General features: G+C 36.6%; 1 protein-coding gene across 4 annotated transcripts in view; it reads right to left on the reverse strand.

The window, feature by feature from the left end:
• Nucleotides 1-22,195, reverse strand: part of fam184ab (family with sequence similarity 184 member Ab) — a 96,609-nt gene that overhangs the window by 13,719 nt on the left and 60,695 nt on the right. For all 4 annotated transcript variants that reach the window (XM_048207572.1, XM_048207569.1, XM_048207570.1 and 1 more), the window contains exons 13-15: nucleotides 21,993-22,120; nucleotides 11,648-11,832; nucleotides 6,091-6,237 (exon numbers count right to left, since the gene is read on the reverse strand). In XM_048207572.1, the coding sequence (XP_048063529.1) occupies nucleotides 6,091-6,237; nucleotides 11,648-11,832; nucleotides 21,993-22,120 (460 nt within the window). The remainder of the gene's footprint in view (nucleotides 1-6,090; nucleotides 6,238-11,647; nucleotides 11,833-21,992; nucleotides 22,121-22,195) is intronic.

Below are 22,195 nucleotides of genomic sequence, written 5' to 3' on the forward strand. Positions count from 1 at the left end.
CCGCTTGTCAATCCATCCATCCGTCCATCCATCAGCCCATCCATCCGCCCGCCCACCTGTCTGTCTGTCTATCTATCCATATGTCCATCCATCCATCCATCCATCCATCTATCTATATCCGCTTCTCAATCTATCCATCCACTTGTCAATCCATCCATCCGTCCATCCGTCCATCCATCTGTCCGTCCGTCCGTCCATCCATCCATCTGTATATCCATCCGCCCACCTGTCTGTCTGTCTATCTATCTATCCGTATGTATCTATCCTATTTATCCATCCGTCATCCATCCGTCTGTCCATCCATCCGTCCGTCCATCCATCCGTCCGCCCATCCATCCATCCATCCATCCATCCATCCATCCATCCATCCATCATCTGTATATGCATCCGCTCAACTGTCGATCCATATCTGTCCACCCATCCGTCTATCTATATATCCATCCATCTGTATATCCAACCATACGTACGTCTGTCTGTCTATCTATTTATCTATCTCTGCTTGTCAATCCATCCATCCGTCCATCCATCCGCCCGCCCACCTGTCTGTCTGTCTGTCTATCTATCTATCTATCTATCCATATGTCCATCCATCCATCCATCCATCCATCCATCTATCTATATCCGCTTCTCAATCTATCCATCCACTTGTCAATCCATCCATCCGTCCATCCGTCCATCCATCCATCCATCTGTCCGTCCGTCCGTCCGTCCATCCATCCATCCATCCATCCATCTGTATATCCATCCGCCCACCTGTCTGTCTGTCTGTCTATCTATCTATCCATATGTATCTATTCTATTTATCCATCCGTCATCCATCCGTCCGTCTGTCCATCCATCCATCCATCCATCCATCCATTCATCCATCCATCCATCCATCCATCCATCCATCCATCATCTGTATATGCATCCGCTCAACTGTCGATCCATATCTGTCCACCCATCCGTCTATCTATATATCCATCCATCTGTATATCCATCCGTCCGTCTGTCTGTCTGTCTATCTATCTATCTCCGCTTGTCAATCCATCCATCCGCCCGCCCACCTGTCTGTCTGTCTATCTATCCATATATACATCCATCCATCCATCTATATCCGCTTCTCAATCTATCCATACGCTTGTCAATCAATCCATCCATCCATCCATCCATCCATCCATCCATCCATCCATCCATCCATCCATCCATCCATCATCTGTATATGCATCCGCCCACCTGTCGATCCATATCTGTCCACCCATCCGTCTATCTATATATCCATCCATCTGTATATCCATCCATCCGTCTGTCTGTCTGTCTGTCTATCTATCTATCTTCATCCGCTTGTCAATCCATCCATCCATCTATCCATCCATCCATCCTCTGCATATGCATCCGCCCACCTATCTATCTATCTATCTATCTATCTATCTATCTATCTATCTATCTATCCGTATGTCCATCCATCCATCCATATATCCATCCATCCGTACATCCATCCATCTCCGCTTGTCAATCCATCCATCCATCTGTCTAGCAGTCCATCATCCATACATCTATATCCGTTTGTCAATCCATCCAACCATCCTTCCGTCCATCAGCACATCATCCGTCCGTCTGTCTGTCTATCTACCTATTTATCTATCATCCATCCAATCTATCCATTCTTCTATCTATATATCCATCTGTCCATCCATCCATCTATCTGTATATCCATCTATCCGCTTATATGGAAAACAAAATTATGACTGCTTATGAATAATAATAATAAAAAAAACTATATAAAATTAAAACTATATTTATACAGACTCAAACAGCAGTTCACTGAATGGGCCTTTCTGAGTAAATAAACAGTTCTCATCAAGCCTATTTTTCTATTTAAAGTGACAGCAGCAAAACCCAGCGCATGCAGCCTGCAGAGTGCACTCGAGCGGTTAGAGTGGTGAAGCCCATGCGTCGCACATGAGGATCACCGCACACATGAAATATTCATGAGGCTTAAATAGGTTGAAATTTAAAACTGGTTGGAGAACTCGGTTTGGGGAAACTCAGCTGTCATAATAATTAATTGCACAGAGGACAGGACTGTCATTTCAATAGGTTTGTGTTATGTTTAATTAGCTGGCTGTGTATCTCTGCTCCTCAGGGACACCTGGAGATGGCACGCTTAGGAAACGCTGAGGGATACAAGTTCTGACTGCTTCACACGAGACCCCATTCTGTTCAGTCACAGACTGACTGCTTCTCACACTAAAAATACCTGCATGAGGCAAATGTTCAAAACATAATTTAAAGGAATAGTTCACATTAAAAACATGTATGAGTGATTTTCCTTTGTGGAACCCAACAGGAAATCTTGTACACAATGCAAGTGAATGGAGCAGTCAAGCTCCAAAAATGACAAAAAAAAAAAAAAAAAAAAAAAAATTAAAATAAAACAATAAAGCATTAAAATAGCATAAATGTATGCCACAAACCACAATAAATCTTAATAATAAGTCTTCTAAAGTAATCTGATAGCACAGTAACCCGTGTATTACGATTTTTCATTCATATTTTTTTCTTCTTGTTTTAGACACCTCACTATATTATGTAAAACTATTTGCCTATTATTATTATTATTTATTTATTTTTTTTTAAGTTGTTTAAAAGAGTTTGGAGGACTAGTTTGAGAAAATATCTTTTTCAGTGCAATTCATTCCCACAAAAAAATAAAGTTACCATCTTTTATCTGATTCTTATATATTTTTCCCCCTTTAAATCAAAGGTTGTAATATTGTCAGAGCTGGTTGGTTTGATTCATGGCTTAAGGCCCGGTATACTTCATTTTCCGCGTTCCGCTCAGTCTCATGCACAGTTGAGTGTGTGAGCTTTTCAAAGTTTACTCCTTTGGCTGTGAGTGCGGCAAGACACGTTCGGTGAACGCACACTATCTAGCAGACGGCCGAAGTATACTTTGGGCTTTAACACTCTTTATTAAAGAATTACCAAATAGGTACCAAATAGACACACGACAACTAATGACATTTGGCATTGAATCATGGCCTAAATCTGTTTAAATCTCATACAAGTGTGTCATACGATTTCAGAATATCTGGAATCCTGCACATGAGTGATATGGACAACTTTTATGGTGCTTGACAGCATCCATTTGCATTCAAATGAATAAATAACAGAATCTTCATTTTTGGGTGAACTATTTCTTTAAGATCAGTCCTTCATAGCCTTTGTCTCACAAACAGAAAAAAAAAAAAGTTTTCACAGATGTATAAATTATTAATTAAAAACACTTGGATTTAAATGAACCTCAGATATTTTGCATGAGGAATGTTGTCTTTGTTGTCAAATCTATGTTTCCTTTGTATTTTGTATGGTCTTCCCATGTCATGACACACACTTCCAGAATCTAAATTATTCATTATCATTCTGAGTTGGAAACACTGAACGCATTCAGGGAGTCAGATGAACTATTTTTACCACAAGCTGTTCAATAGCTGGATTTGTTGGTGCTCTTGTTCAAGTAAAGCTAAATTAGGTCACCTCTGACAACAATATCTACAGTCAAAGAGTTCTCCTACAACCCTGCCAACTTTCTATATTTAAACACACACACGCATATACACCTACAAACACCTCCTGTTCACATATGGCTGTCTTTGTGACTCAAATTCATAATTTTTATCATTTAAACTCTGTATCTGATATAAAAGTATCCGATATATCATTATAAGCGTAATTTATCTCTATGACAAAAAGTGTCCCAATTTATATTTACCCTAAATAAATCACTCATTCAAAAGTATCTGCTATAGTTATATTGCAATAATATTCACAAAAACCTGTATCTTTTTCACTAATCACTCATAATCCAGTTTAACCAGCCACTATCTGTGCTCATATAGTGTAGTCATGCATAAATATTTATATATTTATGCATATATACACTACCGTTCAAAAGTTTGGGGTCAGTAAGATTTTTTAATGTTTTAAAAGAAGTATCTTCTGCTCACCAAGCCTGCATTTATTTGATTAAAAATACAAACAAAAACAGTAATATTGTGAAATATTATTCCAATTTAAAACAGCTGTTTTCTATGTCAATATACAGTAAAGTGTAATTTATTCCTGTGATCAAAGTTGAATTTTCAGCATCATTACTCCAGTCTTCAGTGTCACATGATCCTTCAGAAATCAATCTAATATGATGATTTGATGCTCAAGAAACATTTATGATTATTATCAATGTTGAAAACAGTTATGTACATTTTTATTTCATGATGCTATGATGAATAGAAAGCTCAAAAGAACAGCATTTGTCAGAAATCTAAATCTTTTGTAACATTAAACACTACCGTTCAAAAGTTTGGGGTCAGTAAGAATTTTTATTTTATTTTTGGGGGATAGAAATAAAATTATTCAATACTTTATTCATCAAGGATGAGTTAAACTGATCAAAAGTTACAGTAAAGACAATTATAATGTTAGAAAATATTCTATTTTAAATAAATGCTGTTCTTTTGAACTTTCTATTCACAGAAGAATTTTGAAAAAAATTTGTACACAACTGTTTTCAACATTGATAATAATAATATACTGTATATTGACATAGAAAACAGCTGTTTTAAATTGGAATAATATTTCACAATATTACTGTTTTTGTTTGTATTTTTAATCAAATAAATGCAGGCTTGGTGAGCAGAAGATACTTCTTTTAAAACATTAAAAAATCTTACTGACCCCAAACCTTTGAACGGTAGTGTGTATACATATACATATACATTATATATATAAACAAGTGCACTTTTGCATTTTAAAAAGCCAATTCAGGTGCCTGCACTCTTAAAAATAAAGGTTCTTTATTGGCATTTATGGTTCCATAAAGAACCCTTAACATCTATGGAAATTTTCCACTCATCTTAATGTCTTGACAGGGGGAAAATGTTCTTAAGGTTTTTAAAAAAAAATCTTCACACTAAGAAAAAGAAAATTGGAACTGTTCACTGAAATGTTCTTTGGAGAACAAAAAATGATTCTTCTATGACATTGCTGCAAAAACCTTCTTTTGAAACGAGTGTGGACTGTTTCTCCATATGCACTGTGTCCATTCTCAGATTACAAGACAAAACTCACCTAAAAAAATACACATAAACAGCATGTTTTGTAGCTAAAGGCATCTGCTAGTCTTATCTGAACTGTCGTGACAGGGTCATCTGTTCTGCTCTCCATTCTTGCTAGATATATTTCTAGATATCTTGTCTTTCTCCCTTCCAGCATCTCTTCAGAAACACTGTCCTCATCTTCTCCCTCTCCACCAACTCTTTTTTGAGTCTGGTGTCCTTTAGGCCCTGTTTTAACCTGACATTAAGATGCGTTTTGGTTGATCGGATCAAAAGTAGATGACGTTAAATACAGGTTTAAACAGGGTGTAAAACGTTTTGAGTTTGTCCACTTTTGACCACTTCCAGAGGTAGTCAAAAATGCAGCTGGATTGTTTTCATAGTGGAAACAATCTTGTGGTCGAATGTGTTCGAACAGCAACTAAAGACCACCTAATCTCCGCCTACTGACCTAACACGTAAACATTATGGGAAGTGCTCTAGTCTAGACAGATGGGATTTAAACTTTGTCGACTTAAGACCTAACTTTGGTTTGAAGATGAAAAATGTTCCAAGCACAATGTTCTCTCACCATTGCTGATTTCTAAAATGCACTCACCACGTTCAGCCCCACTTGTGGCTGTCAGAGCAGAAACGAAAGCTGCTGCTCTCCGTATGTTTTTCTGTCGTCTCCATGTTCGTTCTTATGTAAATTGGATCGGAAGAAAAAAAACCTTACATTTACCCGTCCGTAGACCCTCTCCTCGAAGAAATCAGGACAGAAGTGGTTGCAAGTGGACAAAAGAGATGGATAAAACACCAGGTGAAAATTAATGTCTACTTGTGATCCGATGGACCAAAATGCATCTTAATACCAGGTGGAAACAGGGCCTTTGTTAGCATTCAAGCTATTTCATAGCCTGTGTCACCAAACAACCAGTCAAAACAGAAGTTACAGAACCCAAAATACACACTGTATATTGTATACAAACTCTTTCACGGTGCATCAACTCACAGGATCTGCAGGGCGGAGATCTTGTCCTTCAGCAGTTCCTGGGCCTTGTTGAAGTCCGACAGCATGTTCTGTGTTTCTCTGTGGTGGAGAGCATTCATCTCGGCCATCTCCCGCTCATGTTTCTTGCACAGGTCCTGCTCATGAGCTCTGAGAACACACACATGACACATTCTCAATGATCCTTCAAAACTCACTCTAACCCCACAGCACTGCAGCTACAGGCCTGAATTGCTTATCCTTTATGCACAATAAAGCAGAACAAAAAGGTTTTGGAAGTAAAATTCGTACTCATTTTCTCCACAGAGAAACAGATTTGAGACAGAAATAAATTAAACCTTTTAAGACAGAGTTTTTGTCTTAAAGAAACTATTATAGACAACAATATTTGCATACATTATACTGTATTTTAAATACATTGTAATTTAGAATTCTAAACAGAGACTACTAATCGGTAGTTTGTATTTGTACCGTCGTTTTAGACTAGATTCAGATTCATAATGAACCTTTTATTGGATGACTAAAAAAAATTCTCAATATTTGCAAGTTGTTTTCCAGTAAAACATCCCAAAAACAAGATATATTTTCTATTAAATATAAATGAATTTATTTATGGACCCACTTTATATTAAGTGGCCTTAACTACTATGTACTTACATTTAAATTAATAATTTGATACAATGCACTTATTGTGTACATACATGTTTCTACATTGTACTTATATTTTAAAAACACCTGCATGTAATAACATCTGTAATTAATTTCTGTAATTACATTTATAATTACACTGTTGACCCATCCCTTAACCCTTACCCGTACCCTTAAACCTACCCATACCACCAAAGCTTTCCCTAACCTTACCCGTATCCGAATTCAATAGCAGAAAAAGTGTTTTGCAATTCAATATGAACCCAATAAGTACATTGTACTTAGTTTTGATGTAAGTACATAGTAGTTAAGGCCACTTAATATAAAGTGGGACCTTATTTATTTACAGTACCATTCCAAATTTTGGGGTCGGTAAGAAGTCTCTTATGCTCACCAAGACTACATTTATTTGATCAAAAATACAATAATATTGCAAATAATTCTAATATACTAATTTGGCGCTTTAAGAAATATTTCTTATTATTATCAGTGTTACCTATAATGTTTTTGTGGAAACAATATAATTATGCAATTTTTTAAAGAATTCTTTGATTAGTACAAAATTCAAAACAACAGCATTTATTTGAAATAGAAATATTCTGCAACATTATGAATGTCTTTACTGTCACTTTTGATCAATGCATCCTTTATGAATAACAGTATTAATACGGTACTGATCTTAAGACTTCTATTTTGAGAATGTATCTAAAATTAAGGTTATTTTTCTTAACCCAACTGTATTTTTTTCTTTTTGATTTAAACAAAACGCACTGCATTGTAAAAAAAATTATATTTGAAAAATAAACTTAACTCAACATATATTCTCTGAAGACAAATGCCTTTTTAAAGGATGTTTTGGAGGACTTGTTCGAGAAAATATGCATTTCAGTGTAATTCATTCCCTCAAAAAATTAGTAAACTGTCTTTTATCATTTTCAAATATTTTCCCCCTTTAAATCAAAGGTTGTAATATTGTCATTCATCTCAGAGCTGGTCGGTTTGATTCATGGCTTAGGGCTCTTTATTAAAGAATTTCTTGAACTCTCTATGAAGAAAATGAATAAGAAAAATGGAAGCAAGGCAACTGAAAAAGTGTGCGGTCATGGTTGTGTTTTATTAGCACACGGATCACTTCCTTTGATTCCTCTGTTACATTAAACTTTCATCCAGCTCAGTGTTTCTTTGCTCTGATACAAATGTTCAGTCTAAGTAAATAACATTTACAAGCACTGCGTGATATCAGCAGCATCATTTTCAAAAGATGACACTACGTACTACTGATTTTTATTTAGGACATGATCATTTTTTCATAGCGCAATTTCTTTGCTATATGACTTTTATCTGAAACACATTCTCTACAATACAGCCACATACTGTGATGGCTTCACATAAAGAGCAATAAAGCAGGATCTCCTCTTGGTAAATGATACGCCCTTGGGAAACAGCGCTGCAATTTATTTGCCGCTTTTATCTCAGGACCTGGATATGTCAGTGTTACATAATTGAAAGTGAAATGAGATCAGCACCCCGTCTTGAATTATGATGTGTGTTACTAAACAATCACATCATCTCAAAACAGCCGCTATGTATAATAAATGCCTTTTTTTTACTTATTAATAAAAGAGTAATAAAAGAGTGAAATATTATGATCACCCCTGGCTGTGATGAGTTCAGGTTTTCTAAACCTCTGGATTTCTCTGTTTTCTGTTTTTCCTTCCTTTAAACTACTACAAAATACAAACACCATCAAAAAGAGCCTGACAGCAACAAGAGAACTGTGAGCAAAATGACAGACAAATCCTGACTTTTCTGAATATTCTTTATTTTTCACTCGACACCCCAATCTCGTTGAAAATAATTGAATTTCCATCTCTTTCATCATCACCAATGACTCTTGTCACATACAACCAAAGGAAAATTAGATTTTGTTGAGAATTAGGATTGTGAATGGTCTCCATTAGGGATATAATGAGCCTTCGATATATACCTCAGTATTGAAGTCAATGTTCGGTATGGGTCCCCCCTGTTATTGCACAAAAACTAAACCTAAAATTGCATCTTTTTTTTTCTCTTCTTTTTTATTAAACAGTGGTTTATTGAACAAATTGTGTCTCTGTCTTTAAATAAATTCTATTATAATTAACATTTTCTTAAGGATAAAATAAAAATATCTCAGCTAATGCTGTAAACTATATACAGGGAGCACTTTCTTGCACATTATTATAATATTAAAGGTTACAACTGACAACAGAGCCCAAAATATTAAATTCAGTTGCTATTTACTTTTAGATATAATAATTAACATTAAAAAACAAACAAACATGTAAATTGCATATAATGCAATCTAATCATACAATTATTTTTCAATTATTTTTCTCCACCAATTCATTTTTGAAATATAATAATTTTCACAGTTATGTTGTTTTCATGACAAATTTATTTAAACATGTATTAAATAATTAAGACATTACTACTAAAAGTAAATATAATGAATATACACTATATTGCCAAAAGTTTTGGGACGCCTGCCTTTACGTGCACATGAACTTTAACCCTCTGGAGTCTGAGGCTGATTTGGGGCCTGGAGAAGTTTTGACATGCCCTGACATTTGTGCTTTTTTCAGTTGTTCATAAACATATTAATGACAAAAGTGTCATTACACTGTATTCAGCACAAACTAGGCTACAATAATATGTGAGGAACATGTATGTACATGTTTGTGTTTTTGAAGGAATAACATTTATGCGTGGTTATTGAAAAAACAAAAAACTTAAGTCACTGAAATAAGGCCAAAAAAAGTATAGTAAATCTGTGACAAAAAAATGACAGAGTATTTTAAGTCTGTTTTGCTGCAATGTGAAAAAAACCCTGCAAAACGTGCCGGCGCGTTTTCAGACCTCAGAGTGTTAATGACATCCTATTCTTAATCCGTAAGGTTGAATATGGAGTTGACCCATGACTATAACAGCCTCAACTCTTCTGGGAAGGCTTTCCACAAGGTTTAGGACTGTGTTTTTGACCATTCTTCTAGAAGCACATTTGTGAGGTCAGGCACTGATGTTGGACAAGAAGGCCCGGCTCGCAGTCTCCGCTCTAATTCATCCCAAAGGAGTTCTGTCGGTTTGAGATCAGGACAAGTTCTTCCACACCAAACTCACTCATCCATGTCTTTATGGACCTTGCTTTGTGCACTGGTGCGCAGTCATGTTGGAACAGGAAGGGGCCATCCCCAAACTGTTCCCACAAAGTTGGGAGCATGAAATTGTCCAAAATGTCTTGGTATGCTGAAACATTAAGAGTTCCTTTCACTGGAACTAAGGGGCCAAACCCAACCCCTGAAAAACAACCCCACACCATAATCCCCCTCCACCAAACTTTACACTTGGCACAATGCAATCAGGCAAGTACCGTTCTCCTGCCAACCGGCAAACCCAGACTCGTCCATCGGATTGCCAGACAGAGAAGTGTGATTCGTCACTCCAGAGAACACGTCTCCACTGCTCTAGAGTCCAGTGGCAGCATGCTTTACACCACTGCATCCAACACTTTGCATTGCACATGCTTCCTCTTTATTATGATACCACTAACAGTTGACCGTGGAATATTTAGTAGTGAGGAAATTTCATGAATGGACTTATTGCAGAGGTGGCAACCTATCATGGTACCACGCTTGAATTCACTGACCTCCTGAGAGCGACTCATTCTTTCACAAATGTTTGTAGAAGCAGTCTGCATGCCTAGGTGCTTGATTTTATACACATGTGGCCATGGAAGTGATTGGAACACCTGAATTCATTGATTTGGAGGGGTGTCCCAATACTTTTGGCAATATAGTGTATAAGCTAATATAGTGCATATATTTAGTGAAATGCTCCCCTCTAGAGTTAATTTCTCTAGTGAACTAACATGCTGTGGACACTAAATGACTTGCCTGAGGTAAATGTAATGCTACGTGAGATATTATTATTCTCAAGCTGTTTTATTGATGCCTTTCCACTGTTGAAACACTGGTTGAGAGATTACACATAAACATATCTATGCAAAGATCGTCTGTTCTTTTTCTGCGCTTTTTCCTAATGTGGCGGTTAGCAAACAGCATTGCATTACCGCATGCGCCCCCTTCTGGACTGGAGTGTGGATCGCCTGTGACTGACTGTATTTGTCGACTGACTGTATGCACCGAACCGGGACGAATACATGTACTGTTATACCCCTAGTCTCCACTAGGGGTGGGACAAAATATAGATAGGGCGATATATCGTTGTCCTTCTCCGTGTGATATGAGAATCGATACACTGGCGCCAAATATCGATATTTTAATTAATAAAATACGGCATTCTAAATAGATTTCCCTGCTCCCTGCTCAACTCTTGGATAATTTGGACTTGAATAAAGAGACAGAACCTGCACTTAACCTTTTCACAGGCATTTTGTTTTCATAGTTAGACAGATATCGTGATGTATCATTATAGGATTGTCTAGCAATATACTGATTATCGCAGAATCGCTGTATCATGATATTATCCGTATCGTGAGCTATGTATCGTATCGTGAGGTACCCTGTGATTCCCACCCCTAGTCTCCACTGAAAAACACTCTTAAAAATTAAGGTTCCACAATGCCACAGAAAAAACATTTATTAGGTTCCCTACAGAACCTTTCAGAGAACAGTTCATAAAAGAACCCTTTTTTCTTAACGTGAAGAATATTTTAATAATCTAAAAAACCTTTTTTCCACTATAAAGAACACTTTGTGGAATGGAAAGGCTCCATTGATATTAATGGTTGCTTGTGGAACCTTAGATGCCAACAGAGAACCTTTATTTTTAAGAGTGATTATGCATGGAGACGGAAACAACTCTGTTGTTTCCTAAATGCAGGAAAACTTCACATCCCTAATCAAACACTCACCTGATCTGCTGATTGGCCTCGCTACGGATCTTCAAAACCTCTTTGCCCTTGAGTTCTAGCTCCTTGGTCAAAGTGCTGATGTTCTCGTTCAGGGTGTGGATCTCATGGTCCAGATCCGCAATGTGCTTCTTCCTGCGACTGACCTCTTCCTGCAGATCTGAGATGCGACTCAGCAGCTCGCGTTCCTGCAGAACACAAGCATTCAAGGTAAACCGAGGACACAATAAAAGCCAGACTGATCTTACTTGTGAATTCCATGTGTTATGTAAGAGTGTGAATTGTGTTATGGCTTCATCTGTGGTGAAGGCTCTTCCAGAAACATCTGAATTCAGACACACATGGGGTTCCTGCAGATGCTATTTTCACTTTGCCCTTTGAGACTATGTTGGGATCTAATATTGATGGCACATCTCTCTGTTTCTCTTTCCTTATCTAATATATGAATAGTTTTGTTATGAATAAATAAACGGTGGGAGCAGCCAGCAGATCAACAGCATTATTTTTAGCATGGACGTTTTAGCACTACAGTTTCATCTTTTGAGGGACTTCAGGAGCTAATGGGCCTTGAGGAACAACTTTCATCAACTTTTTTAAGCATTTAGTTACTTATTTTTTTAAAAATGGCAAAAGTCTTAGCACTCATCATTCCACAGCAAGAAAATAAATAAATAAATAAATAAATAAATAAAATGTTCAGAGGTTTTCTTTTCCAAAGAGACCATGTTCGTAATTTAGTTCCACATGACCATTTTGCGCCCTCTCTCTGGCCTTTACAATTAAACAGGCTGTTTTGTTACTTACTGTTATAGCTTCTATATGCAAATGACCTATGTTGTGATTGGCTAAACATTCTGCAGGAAAAATGACTAACAATAAACCTGATTTTGCCAAATATTAAATAGGGTCTGATGTTTTACATGATATAGCATCCATTAAAAGCAATTGTTTTTGACTAACCAACACATCGTAACCCTCCACATATGCTTATATAACTTTTTATGTACAGCACTTTCCACAAATAGAGTCCAAATTAAAGCCTGGAACTCTTTGAAATCACCAGTTTAAAACAGGGATAGTTCACACACAAAAAAAGAAAATTCTGTCATTATTTATTCACCCTCAAGTTGTTCCAAACCTGTATGAGTTTATTTCTTCTGTTGAACACAAAAGAAGATATTTTTAAGAATGCTGGTTATCAAACAGTTGACGGTAGCCATGAAAGTCAATGGCTACCGTCAACTGTCTGGTTATGAACATTCTTTAAAATATCTTATATAGGTTTGGAACAACATGAGGGTAAGTAATTGATGACAACATTTTTATTTTTGGGTGAACTATCCCTTTAAGGGATACACAGACATTTGCATTTAAAACTAGCTATTTCTCAGGCTATGTTAGATAATAAATTATTACATTTATTTAATAGTTCTCACTTCACAAAGCATCACATTTTTGCTTCTAATGATTTAAAAATGTAATGTGACACCAAAGTGTACTGTATTTGAGATTGCAACATAGGCAATACACTGTAAATTTGATACACACCCGTATACGTCAGACTCCAACCCGGGTTAGATTAATTAGATGCTGCTTGTCTCTGGCAATTTTCCACTCCACTGACACTTTGACTTTTAAATGCCTTGTGCACAGGAAGAGGTAGAAATCGTCCTGGATAATACAACTGAGCCAATTTCCGGTTTTATGTGGTTAATGGCTCTTGCTTAATCAAATTACAATCTGCTCATCCAACTTTGAATGTCTGTAAATATCATTTCACACAACAATTAGCTTAATAACGATATCAGTGTGTGTGGCAAAGAAAACCTGTGGCCCAGAGGGGCTTTCTCCGGGGCTGATTTACGTGATAAAGGATGCCGATGTCAGTAGGAAAGGTAATAAATGGCAAACATTTGTATTAAAAACAAACTTGTGCGTATCTCCGGTGTAAAAATGCTTTCTAATGTATTCTCACTGACATAATTACAAATATATCACAACCATTGTGGACGACCGTGAAATACCCTGAAAGAGCATTTGTTAATACCTCGAAACCACAACAGATGGTTCATCTTGAGAGTGAAGCATAAAACAACACATACACTTCTAAGAAAATCTGTCCGTATAGTAAAACTCTGAATCAATGCCAAGCTCTGTTTCTCTCACTCTGCAATGTCAAGTCCTACAAAATTTGTATTTCAAATAAATGCTGTTCTTTTGAACATTCTATTCATCAAAGAATTTAAAAAAAGGATAACGGTTTCCAGTTTATATCTCACAATTCTGACTTTTTTGTCTAGCAAATCCAAGTTTATATCACAATTCTAAGAAGGAAAAAGAGAATTATGAGATATACTTGTTATTCAGTCTTTTTTTCTCAGAATTTTGAGTTTATATCCCACAATTCTGACTTTTTTCCCCTCAAAATTGTGATATAAACTCACAATTGTGAGTTACAAAGTTCGAACTGGGAAATATGAACACAAATGCGAGAAAAAAAGGTCAGAATTGTGAGATAAAAATGTTATAGGCTATGTTTAAAATTTATCTATGTAAAATGTTATAGGTTTAAATATTATTTCATGTTGTAACTGCTATGTATGCATGTCCTCTATGAACTGCATATGTAAATATGATGCAGACTTACTGTTTACATCAAATTCATGCTTTAATAGTAGACTAATCAGTGCAGGTTTCATCAGTCCAGTCTGTGACTTGCAACATAAACATCTCCGTTTATCTTCAAAGCGCGTCTTCAATGACAGTATTCTATAAAAATGAAGACTATAATGATTCTGACATCCAAAGGCACAACGAAACATTTTTCTCTTATTCTGTGGATTCTGCCCATTTTCCTCCACTTGCTACTGCTATTTTTCTGCAACTGCTATGCGCATGCAGCTGCAAGTGACGTAATTTTGACGTCTGCTCCAAATTGGTCGATTTTATTGTAAATAAATACACTGGATAAATGACTTACAATGAAAGTGTTAAGATCTGGACAATCTGGCCCCTGAAGTTCCTGAACCCTGCTGTACACCAACAGCATGTCAACAAAACATCTGCTCTTCCTGCTGTCATTGTATTAGCTCAGTAAGTTCATCTCTGAACTATAACACTCATGTGCTGAGGCTCAGGTGTGTGTTGGGGAAAAACAAAGTCATCTTTATTCCCTGACCGCTAACTGTATGTATGTGTGATGTTAATGTGCTGGAGCAGAGCTGTCAGGGGGTCTGCCTGTGACATTTTCATTTACACTAACTCAAGTCTGTGCCTCCAGCAGACCACAGGAGCAGTGCCTGGAGAACACAACGGTCCGGTTTTCCTCGTGCTCATGCTCTCAGACTGACACATTCTCACTCTCTCGCACTCTCGACTTAGGGTAGACTCTTTTTAACTGGGCCACCTAGCAACCATCGAGAACAACTTAGCAATGCCCTGAAAATGGAATTTGCATGGGCCGGCACCAAAATGCAGTCTTAAAGGGCACCTATTATGCAAAATCCACTTTTACATGGTTGTGTTAACAACATGTGTTAACACAACCACCCTACAATGACAAGAAACCGACCACTCTTTTTTTAAATCCCCATTAAACCAAAGCAGTGTCATAAGACATGCCATTTTGACTGTCAATAACACTGCTCAGGCCCCGCCCACGGCCGCTGACTGACAGCCCTGCATTACCATAGTTCCCACCCTCAGCGAGTTGTACGCAGTCCACCATTTTCTTCACGCTCGAGCAGCTGTAGCGTCAGCAATGTCTCGTAAGCAATCCCTGTGTTCTGTTGTTGGATGTAAGACTAAATATAAGAGTTTTTATTTTCTCCCAACATCTAAGCCACCGAGGACGCAGCTGATTAATTTTATTTTTGAAGGTAATGTGCCCCAAAATCTACCTAAATTAGTTTATGTCTGCGCAAATCATTTCACTTCAGACTGCTTTTTGAATAAGAGGCAATACAAGGCAGGCTTTGCTAAAAAGTTGGTACTCAAGGATGGATCTGTACCAACTGCTCGTGATCCAGCTTCACCTCCAGAAGAAGTGTCACACTGAATATTTTTTATGATTTTTGAGCAAATTAGCCAGTTCCACAACAAATGCGGTTAAAGCTAATGTTGTCTTAGAGACCATTATGCCTGTTGTCTATTTTAAACCTTGTTTATATACTGTTTAACCACACAGTATAAAAGGTGATTATCTTGAAAAACTGTGTATGTTTTCTGTAAAGACAAGACATTAAAAATGCTATCTTTATTTGCAAAGGCCAGCACATTTATCCACTAACCATTCAGAAATGTCCAGTTGCATTGTAACTTTCAGTTGTAACGTCTTCCTGAGTCTCTCCATCAGTGTCCGACTTCGTTTTGAACAATTTAAGGCTGAACACCGTTACTGGCAATCGTCATTTTGGCTGTGTGAGATTTTCCAGCTTTGTTGTTGTTGTTGTTGAGTATCCGAAGCGCAAGCTGTTAAAGCTTAAATTGGGGGGGGGGGGGGGATGAGGGCTCATGGTAGCACTATTCAACCACTCACATTAAATCAGAGAAGAGTTATTTATGTTATGTAACACACACCTTTATATAGTAACCTGTTTCCATCTCAAACTAAACTAAAACAGGTTAAAACAAGAAATAATGTCACATTATGAGATATAAAGCTGTGAAATATTAAGTTGCGTTGTGGAAAAAAAATCTCAAAAATCTCATTGTGAGGTATACAGTTAATAGCCCCTTTTACATAGTGTTGATCCCAGAATCCCTGTGTGAACAAAAAGCAGGTAAAATGCCGTAAGGGGTGTCTCATAGTGAAGCTGAAGACATTACACGTCACATCCCGATGTCACGTATCTTTACAAGATCTTTACGGAATGTGTGTGAACGCATGCACAGATTCCAGACTGGCAGTGTGGATGAACCAAAGTCAAACGATCCCAGGACACATTGTCAGTGTAAAATATTAAGTCATTTTAGGAGAAAAAAAAAAGTCAGAATTTAAAAAAAAGTTATATATACAATTGTAAAACATTAAGTCATATAATAAGATAATAAATCATTTACATGAGCTAAAAATTATTATGAGAAAGAGACAAAAAGAGGTCACTTATTTATTATATATACTAGATATTAGGTCACTTTTGGAGATAAAAAGTCATTTTACGAGAAATAACGTCATAATTGTGAAATATTAAGTTAAATTGTGAGGACAAAATCATAACTTCATGAGTTAAAAAGTCACTATTAAGAGAAAAAGAGACAAAACTGAGATTTTAGGTCACTTTTGGAGATACAGTTTTAATTAGAAATAATGTAAATTGTGAAATATTAAATTAAACTGTGAGAGAAAAATGTTATATTGTAAAACATTATGTTTTACAATTCATGAGATAAAAAAACAGTTATGAGAATAATACACAAAATAGTGAGATATTAATTGTCACTCTGGGAGATGAAAAGGTCATAATTATGAGAAATAACAATTGTAAAATATTAAGTCACACTATGATATATTAAATCAATTCACGCCATTTAAATTTGAATTTACAAAGTTGCAATTGTGAGATTTAAAGTGAAAATTATGCATAGTAAAGTTACCTTTTTAATTTTTATAATTTAATTTAATTTAATTTAATTTAATTCTACTCTGCGATGGAAACAGGCTTCTATCCAAAGTGAATTTTAGTTCCTTTGTTTTTTAGTGAATGACAGTTCTAATGGAGCAAATGCTGTTAAGTGCCTTGTAATCTTAAAACTATTGTTTTACTAGGACTGTCAATTGATTAAAAGTTGTAATCAAATGAATTAAATGGAATTTGATTAAGTAAATGAATTGCAAAGAATCAAATACATGAATATTTGCTTTAAAAAAAAAAATAAAAAAATGAAGATAATTAAAATACATTCCATTATTGTGCCAGACAAAAGCACTGAATAGTCAGAAACGTCTGCCTTGGAGCCTTGCCGGGGAGCGTTTGATTCCTCTTTCTCTCGTTCTTCATACACGCATGTTTATTACTGACTGCAAATGAGCACTGTCAGAAAATACGCCGACCCATGTAAGAGAGCATTAATGGTTATCCATCGACCAAGAGATTCATGGCGTAGGAGCACTGAGCAGCCCAGGCTTTAATAAATACTGTGTGTCTTGTGAACGCAGGCACTCGTTTAGAGGAACCAGACCCATGGGAGCCATTGGGCCACTTGCAGAGTTGCCAAACAACCATGCGGATGAAATGATTCGGTACTATTCTACCTTTAATGCATATGAACAAAACAATTTCTAATGCTGTCATAAACTATGAGAGCTCCCACACCATGCACTAGGTATGTATGAACTTGGTGCTTAATTGTAAAATAAAGAAGCGAATGTGCCTGTAAGATTCAGAATCGATTTATAAAACTCAAATGTTAATGGCCAAGGGAAGAAACTGATCTCAAGCCAGTAGCCAGGGACAATGAGGTGTGAAGCCGCCGTGCCGATCGCTATCGAGGTAAAACTCAATTCTTCACATTGTGGCTTTAGCCAGCTAATCTTACACAGCTCATTAAACCAGGCATGGAAACTGGACTCTCACTGGGAAACAATTAACGATAAGACAAAAATGGAGAGAGTGTTTGAGAGAACAGAAAGAGAGATTTCTGTTATGCAGTATGAGCAAAGTGATTCTTGGAAATCCCCACAGAATTCCAGGGAGTCTCTGTTACCGACTTCAAACACACTTTTAACACCTGCAGTATGCTAAACGTGTTTGCTATTTCTTATTGAACATAAAAACATTAAAAATAGAAATGTGCATCTGTAAAGTAAGAGGTAAGTGATTTAGGGCAGTCTTGATATTGCTAACTAAAACTAAAAAAAAAAAACAATTTTGGTAATAGAAATAAAGCTGAAATAAAGTAGAAATATTAGATGAAAAACTTTAACTTAAAAAGAATGAAAATTCTGAACTAACTAAAATAAGTTAAAGCAACTTGAAATAACTAGGAATGTCCAAATCATGTTTTTTTGTGCCCCCGATCCAATCCGAGTCTTTGAATATCTGCTGATACTGAGTCCTGATCCATCCATCCATCCATCCATCCATCCATCCATCCATCCATCACTAAATGCTATTCACTGGTGCAATAAAATAAAATAAAATAAAATAAATAAAAACGAAATAAAATAAAATAAAATAAAAATAAAATAAAAATAGACTGACAAAGCAATGTTTACACCTTATGTTATAATGATTTGAACTAGAAAACATAAACCCATGTTTCTCACGGCACTTTCATGACACATCTGCTTCTGCTGTCATAACTAGTGGGATCGGCAGGAGTCTTGGGGGAAGGTTAAGCTTTTTTTTTTTTCTCCCAGCCTTATGATGTCAGGGACATTACTGAGAGTACGTGAGGGCATTACAGAAAACTGAACACAACAAAGTCAACCGAGTCCCTGAGACAGACGCGCAGTTTGATTGTAGATGCAAAGAAACAATTCTAATCTCACAAGATACAAATATTCACAGTTTGACCCAAAAAAACGTGTATCTGCGTTTTCTGTGTACTCTCATTTGTTATTCCTGGATGATGTATGACGCACTGTGGCTAGAAACGCTTAGTGAATGCTTAGCAAAAATAGATTTCTTTCCGACGCCAGCAGAGCAGGGTTTGTTCAACTCCTGAGAGAGATGAACAACACTGATGCCGTTTTCTCTGAGTTTGCAGCCTCTCTTTAGCAAAGATCACACTGAATTTGCCCTTTGACCTCTGCTATTGTCTGAGGGACATTAGGCGAGTTTTCACGAAACGATCTAAGCCCCAGGAGCTTGAGAATTAAAGTGCCCCTATTAAGCTATTTTAAATGTTCCTAATTTTGTTTTGGAGGTCTCCTATAATAGGTTTACATGCATCCAATGTCAAAATACACATTTTCTCATAATATACATTGCACATAACCTAATTTCTCAAATGATCTGAAAACAGTTCTGGTCTCTCTAAACTACTCCCTTCTGAGAGCCTTCTCTGCTCTGATTGGTCAGATGGCTCAGTTTGTTGTGATTGGTCTACCGCTTACAGCACGTGTCGGAAACGCCCATTACCATATCTGAATTTCAGCTCTGGACGCTTCCTCAGCAATTGATACACACTGATACAAACTGTAACAATGGCGTCATTTTCACTGTATCAATTCCGGCGTGGATTCCAAGCAATTCCAAGTGGATTTGCTTTCACAGCACAGAAATGGCTTTTTCTTGACATGTCAACAACATGAACCAAACTCTTCCAGGCCGCAGCTACAATTACAGTGTTCGCGGGCAGCCAATGAAAACCATATGTTGGCATTATGCAAATTTGTTACAAACCTAAATTGGCTTGTAACAGGAATTGAGAATGGAATTGCTGACAACTCGTTTCGGCAGTTCAGAATTTATTATTTTTTTAAGGAGACAATAACTTTAGTTGTTGTGCACTTTGATCTTTAAAACTTTGCAGACCTTTTACATTCACAAACAGCTATGTTACACACTGCATGAAAGGTAATATTCGAAAAAGCATAATAGGGGCAAGGCAGTTTAATTAGTATTCCATCCAAAGTTGCGAATTTAACTTGTGTGCAAAATTAAAATATCGCATAAAACATTTGCAAATAAAGCACCATATCCATCCCATGTGTTCAAGAGAACAAAACTGCCACTTCCTGGGAAACTGGCAGAAAATATATGTAATAAAAATGGAAGTTGCTGCAATCGGGGAAGCCACTGAGGCACTTTTTTCCTCTATAAATGACTTGCGTCTCAGAGGGAATTAAACCAAAATCATTTTGATGACAGACTTTGGCCTAGGCATTTCAGAATGACCAAACCAACATTTGAGATGCTGTGCAATGTGATTGGTCCACTGGTTAATCTAGTTTTCCAATCACATCCTCTGTTGAGGCAAAGAGTTTTTTGTTACCCATCAAGGGATTTAATCGATAAATTTCCATCATGTATCCACCTCAATTGAGTGCATTTATAGTATTTATGCACTGCTTGGCGTTTCCATCCAGCGTTATTTTTTTTTTTGCATAAAAATAGGTGGATGGAAACAGCCACACAAAAGCTCACAAAAATTTGAGCCCAGCTTGTGTTAGAAACTCCCACTATACTTTCTCAAAATTAAAAAAAAACTGAACCATTTAAATAATTCACAAATTTTTCCATTATTGGAAAACTACATTTAAAAAAAAATGCCCTTCTGTATTTTATCCTTTAAAAGCCCCAAAAAAGTCGACAAAATGAAATATTACATAAGACCAGCATGTGTCTGAAGACCAAAGTATCATGACAATCCAGATGAACAGATAAAAATAGAGTGCACTGAAAAACAAATTGGTGTAGAAACAATTTTCGCCCAGAAATTGCTTGTAAATTTCACAAACCTCAAATAACACATTGAATTAAAAGGGAAATGATGTAGAAAGAATGAAATGGTACTTTTTTTGGTAAAACTTAATTTTCCCCTAGAATTTACATAGGGAAAAAGCAATTTTGTTGTATTTGGCACTTACTCTAATCATGGGCCATTACAGAGATGCAAGAGTGCTTTGCAGTTTGATTCAGTGTGTATGTGCGTTTCATGGACACATTTCCCCCTGAGGCCTGTGTTTAAGACTCAAACTGTACAACCTTTTAGTTGCTTGGCCAACAATCCTGTCAGCGTTTCTTTTGTTTAACTGTCCTCTTATACATGAGCCAGATGACAAGAAGATTTATAAAGGCCCTTTTTTTTCATAGCAGCCAACTGTTGGCAGAACGCTATTGATTTGTCCTTTCTTGGAAAGGTATTCGCTTGCTGAACTTACTGTTAGTCACTGTCTCCATTAAGAAACAATAGGACAGTAGCAGACAGTCGGAGAATGATGGGAATACACTGGCAGAGAAGCTAGGACACAGTCTACAGCAAAAATACTGAAAACTAGCAATATATATATATATTTTTTTTTTATAACTTCAAAAAAAATAAAAATAAAAATGTCTGCTGTAAAGCAAATGAAGACACTGAAGACTCGAGTAATGACGCTGAAAATTCAGCTTTGCCATCACAGGAATAAATGACATTTTAAAATATATTCAAATGGAAAGTAGTTGTTTTAAATTGTAATAACATTTCACACTATTACTGATTTTTTGAAATTTAAAATAAATAAACTTTTGAACAGTAGTATATGTATTAGAGAGGATGGGGGCATTTGATCGACATGTAAAACAACCAATTAAAACTTTTTGTATGTGACATTTATGGCAAGTAAATCTAAAATTGATGACACCACAATAACCGTGTGCAAAAAATATCAAAATAAACTGCTGTGGAGGAAGTTTACCTGTACTCTGCTCTGCTCCAAAGCACGCTCCAGTTCCTGTTTGGCAGCCGCTGTTTCCTGTTGATGGGTCTGACGCATGTGTTCGATGGCTGATGCGTGGAGATGGTTCAGCTCTGAACGCAGAGATGCTGAGAGAAGAACAAGAGAAAGAGAGAGACTCGGTGAATGGAAAAACAAGACTATTCCAGGGAGATGAACGGCTG

The sequence above is a fragment of the Megalobrama amblycephala genome, linkage group LG11, assembly GCF_018812025.1.
Source record: "Megalobrama amblycephala isolate DHTTF-2021 linkage group LG11, ASM1881202v1, whole genome shotgun sequence".
Taxonomy (NCBI): domain Eukaryota; kingdom Metazoa; phylum Chordata; class Actinopteri; order Cypriniformes; family Xenocyprididae; genus Megalobrama; species Megalobrama amblycephala.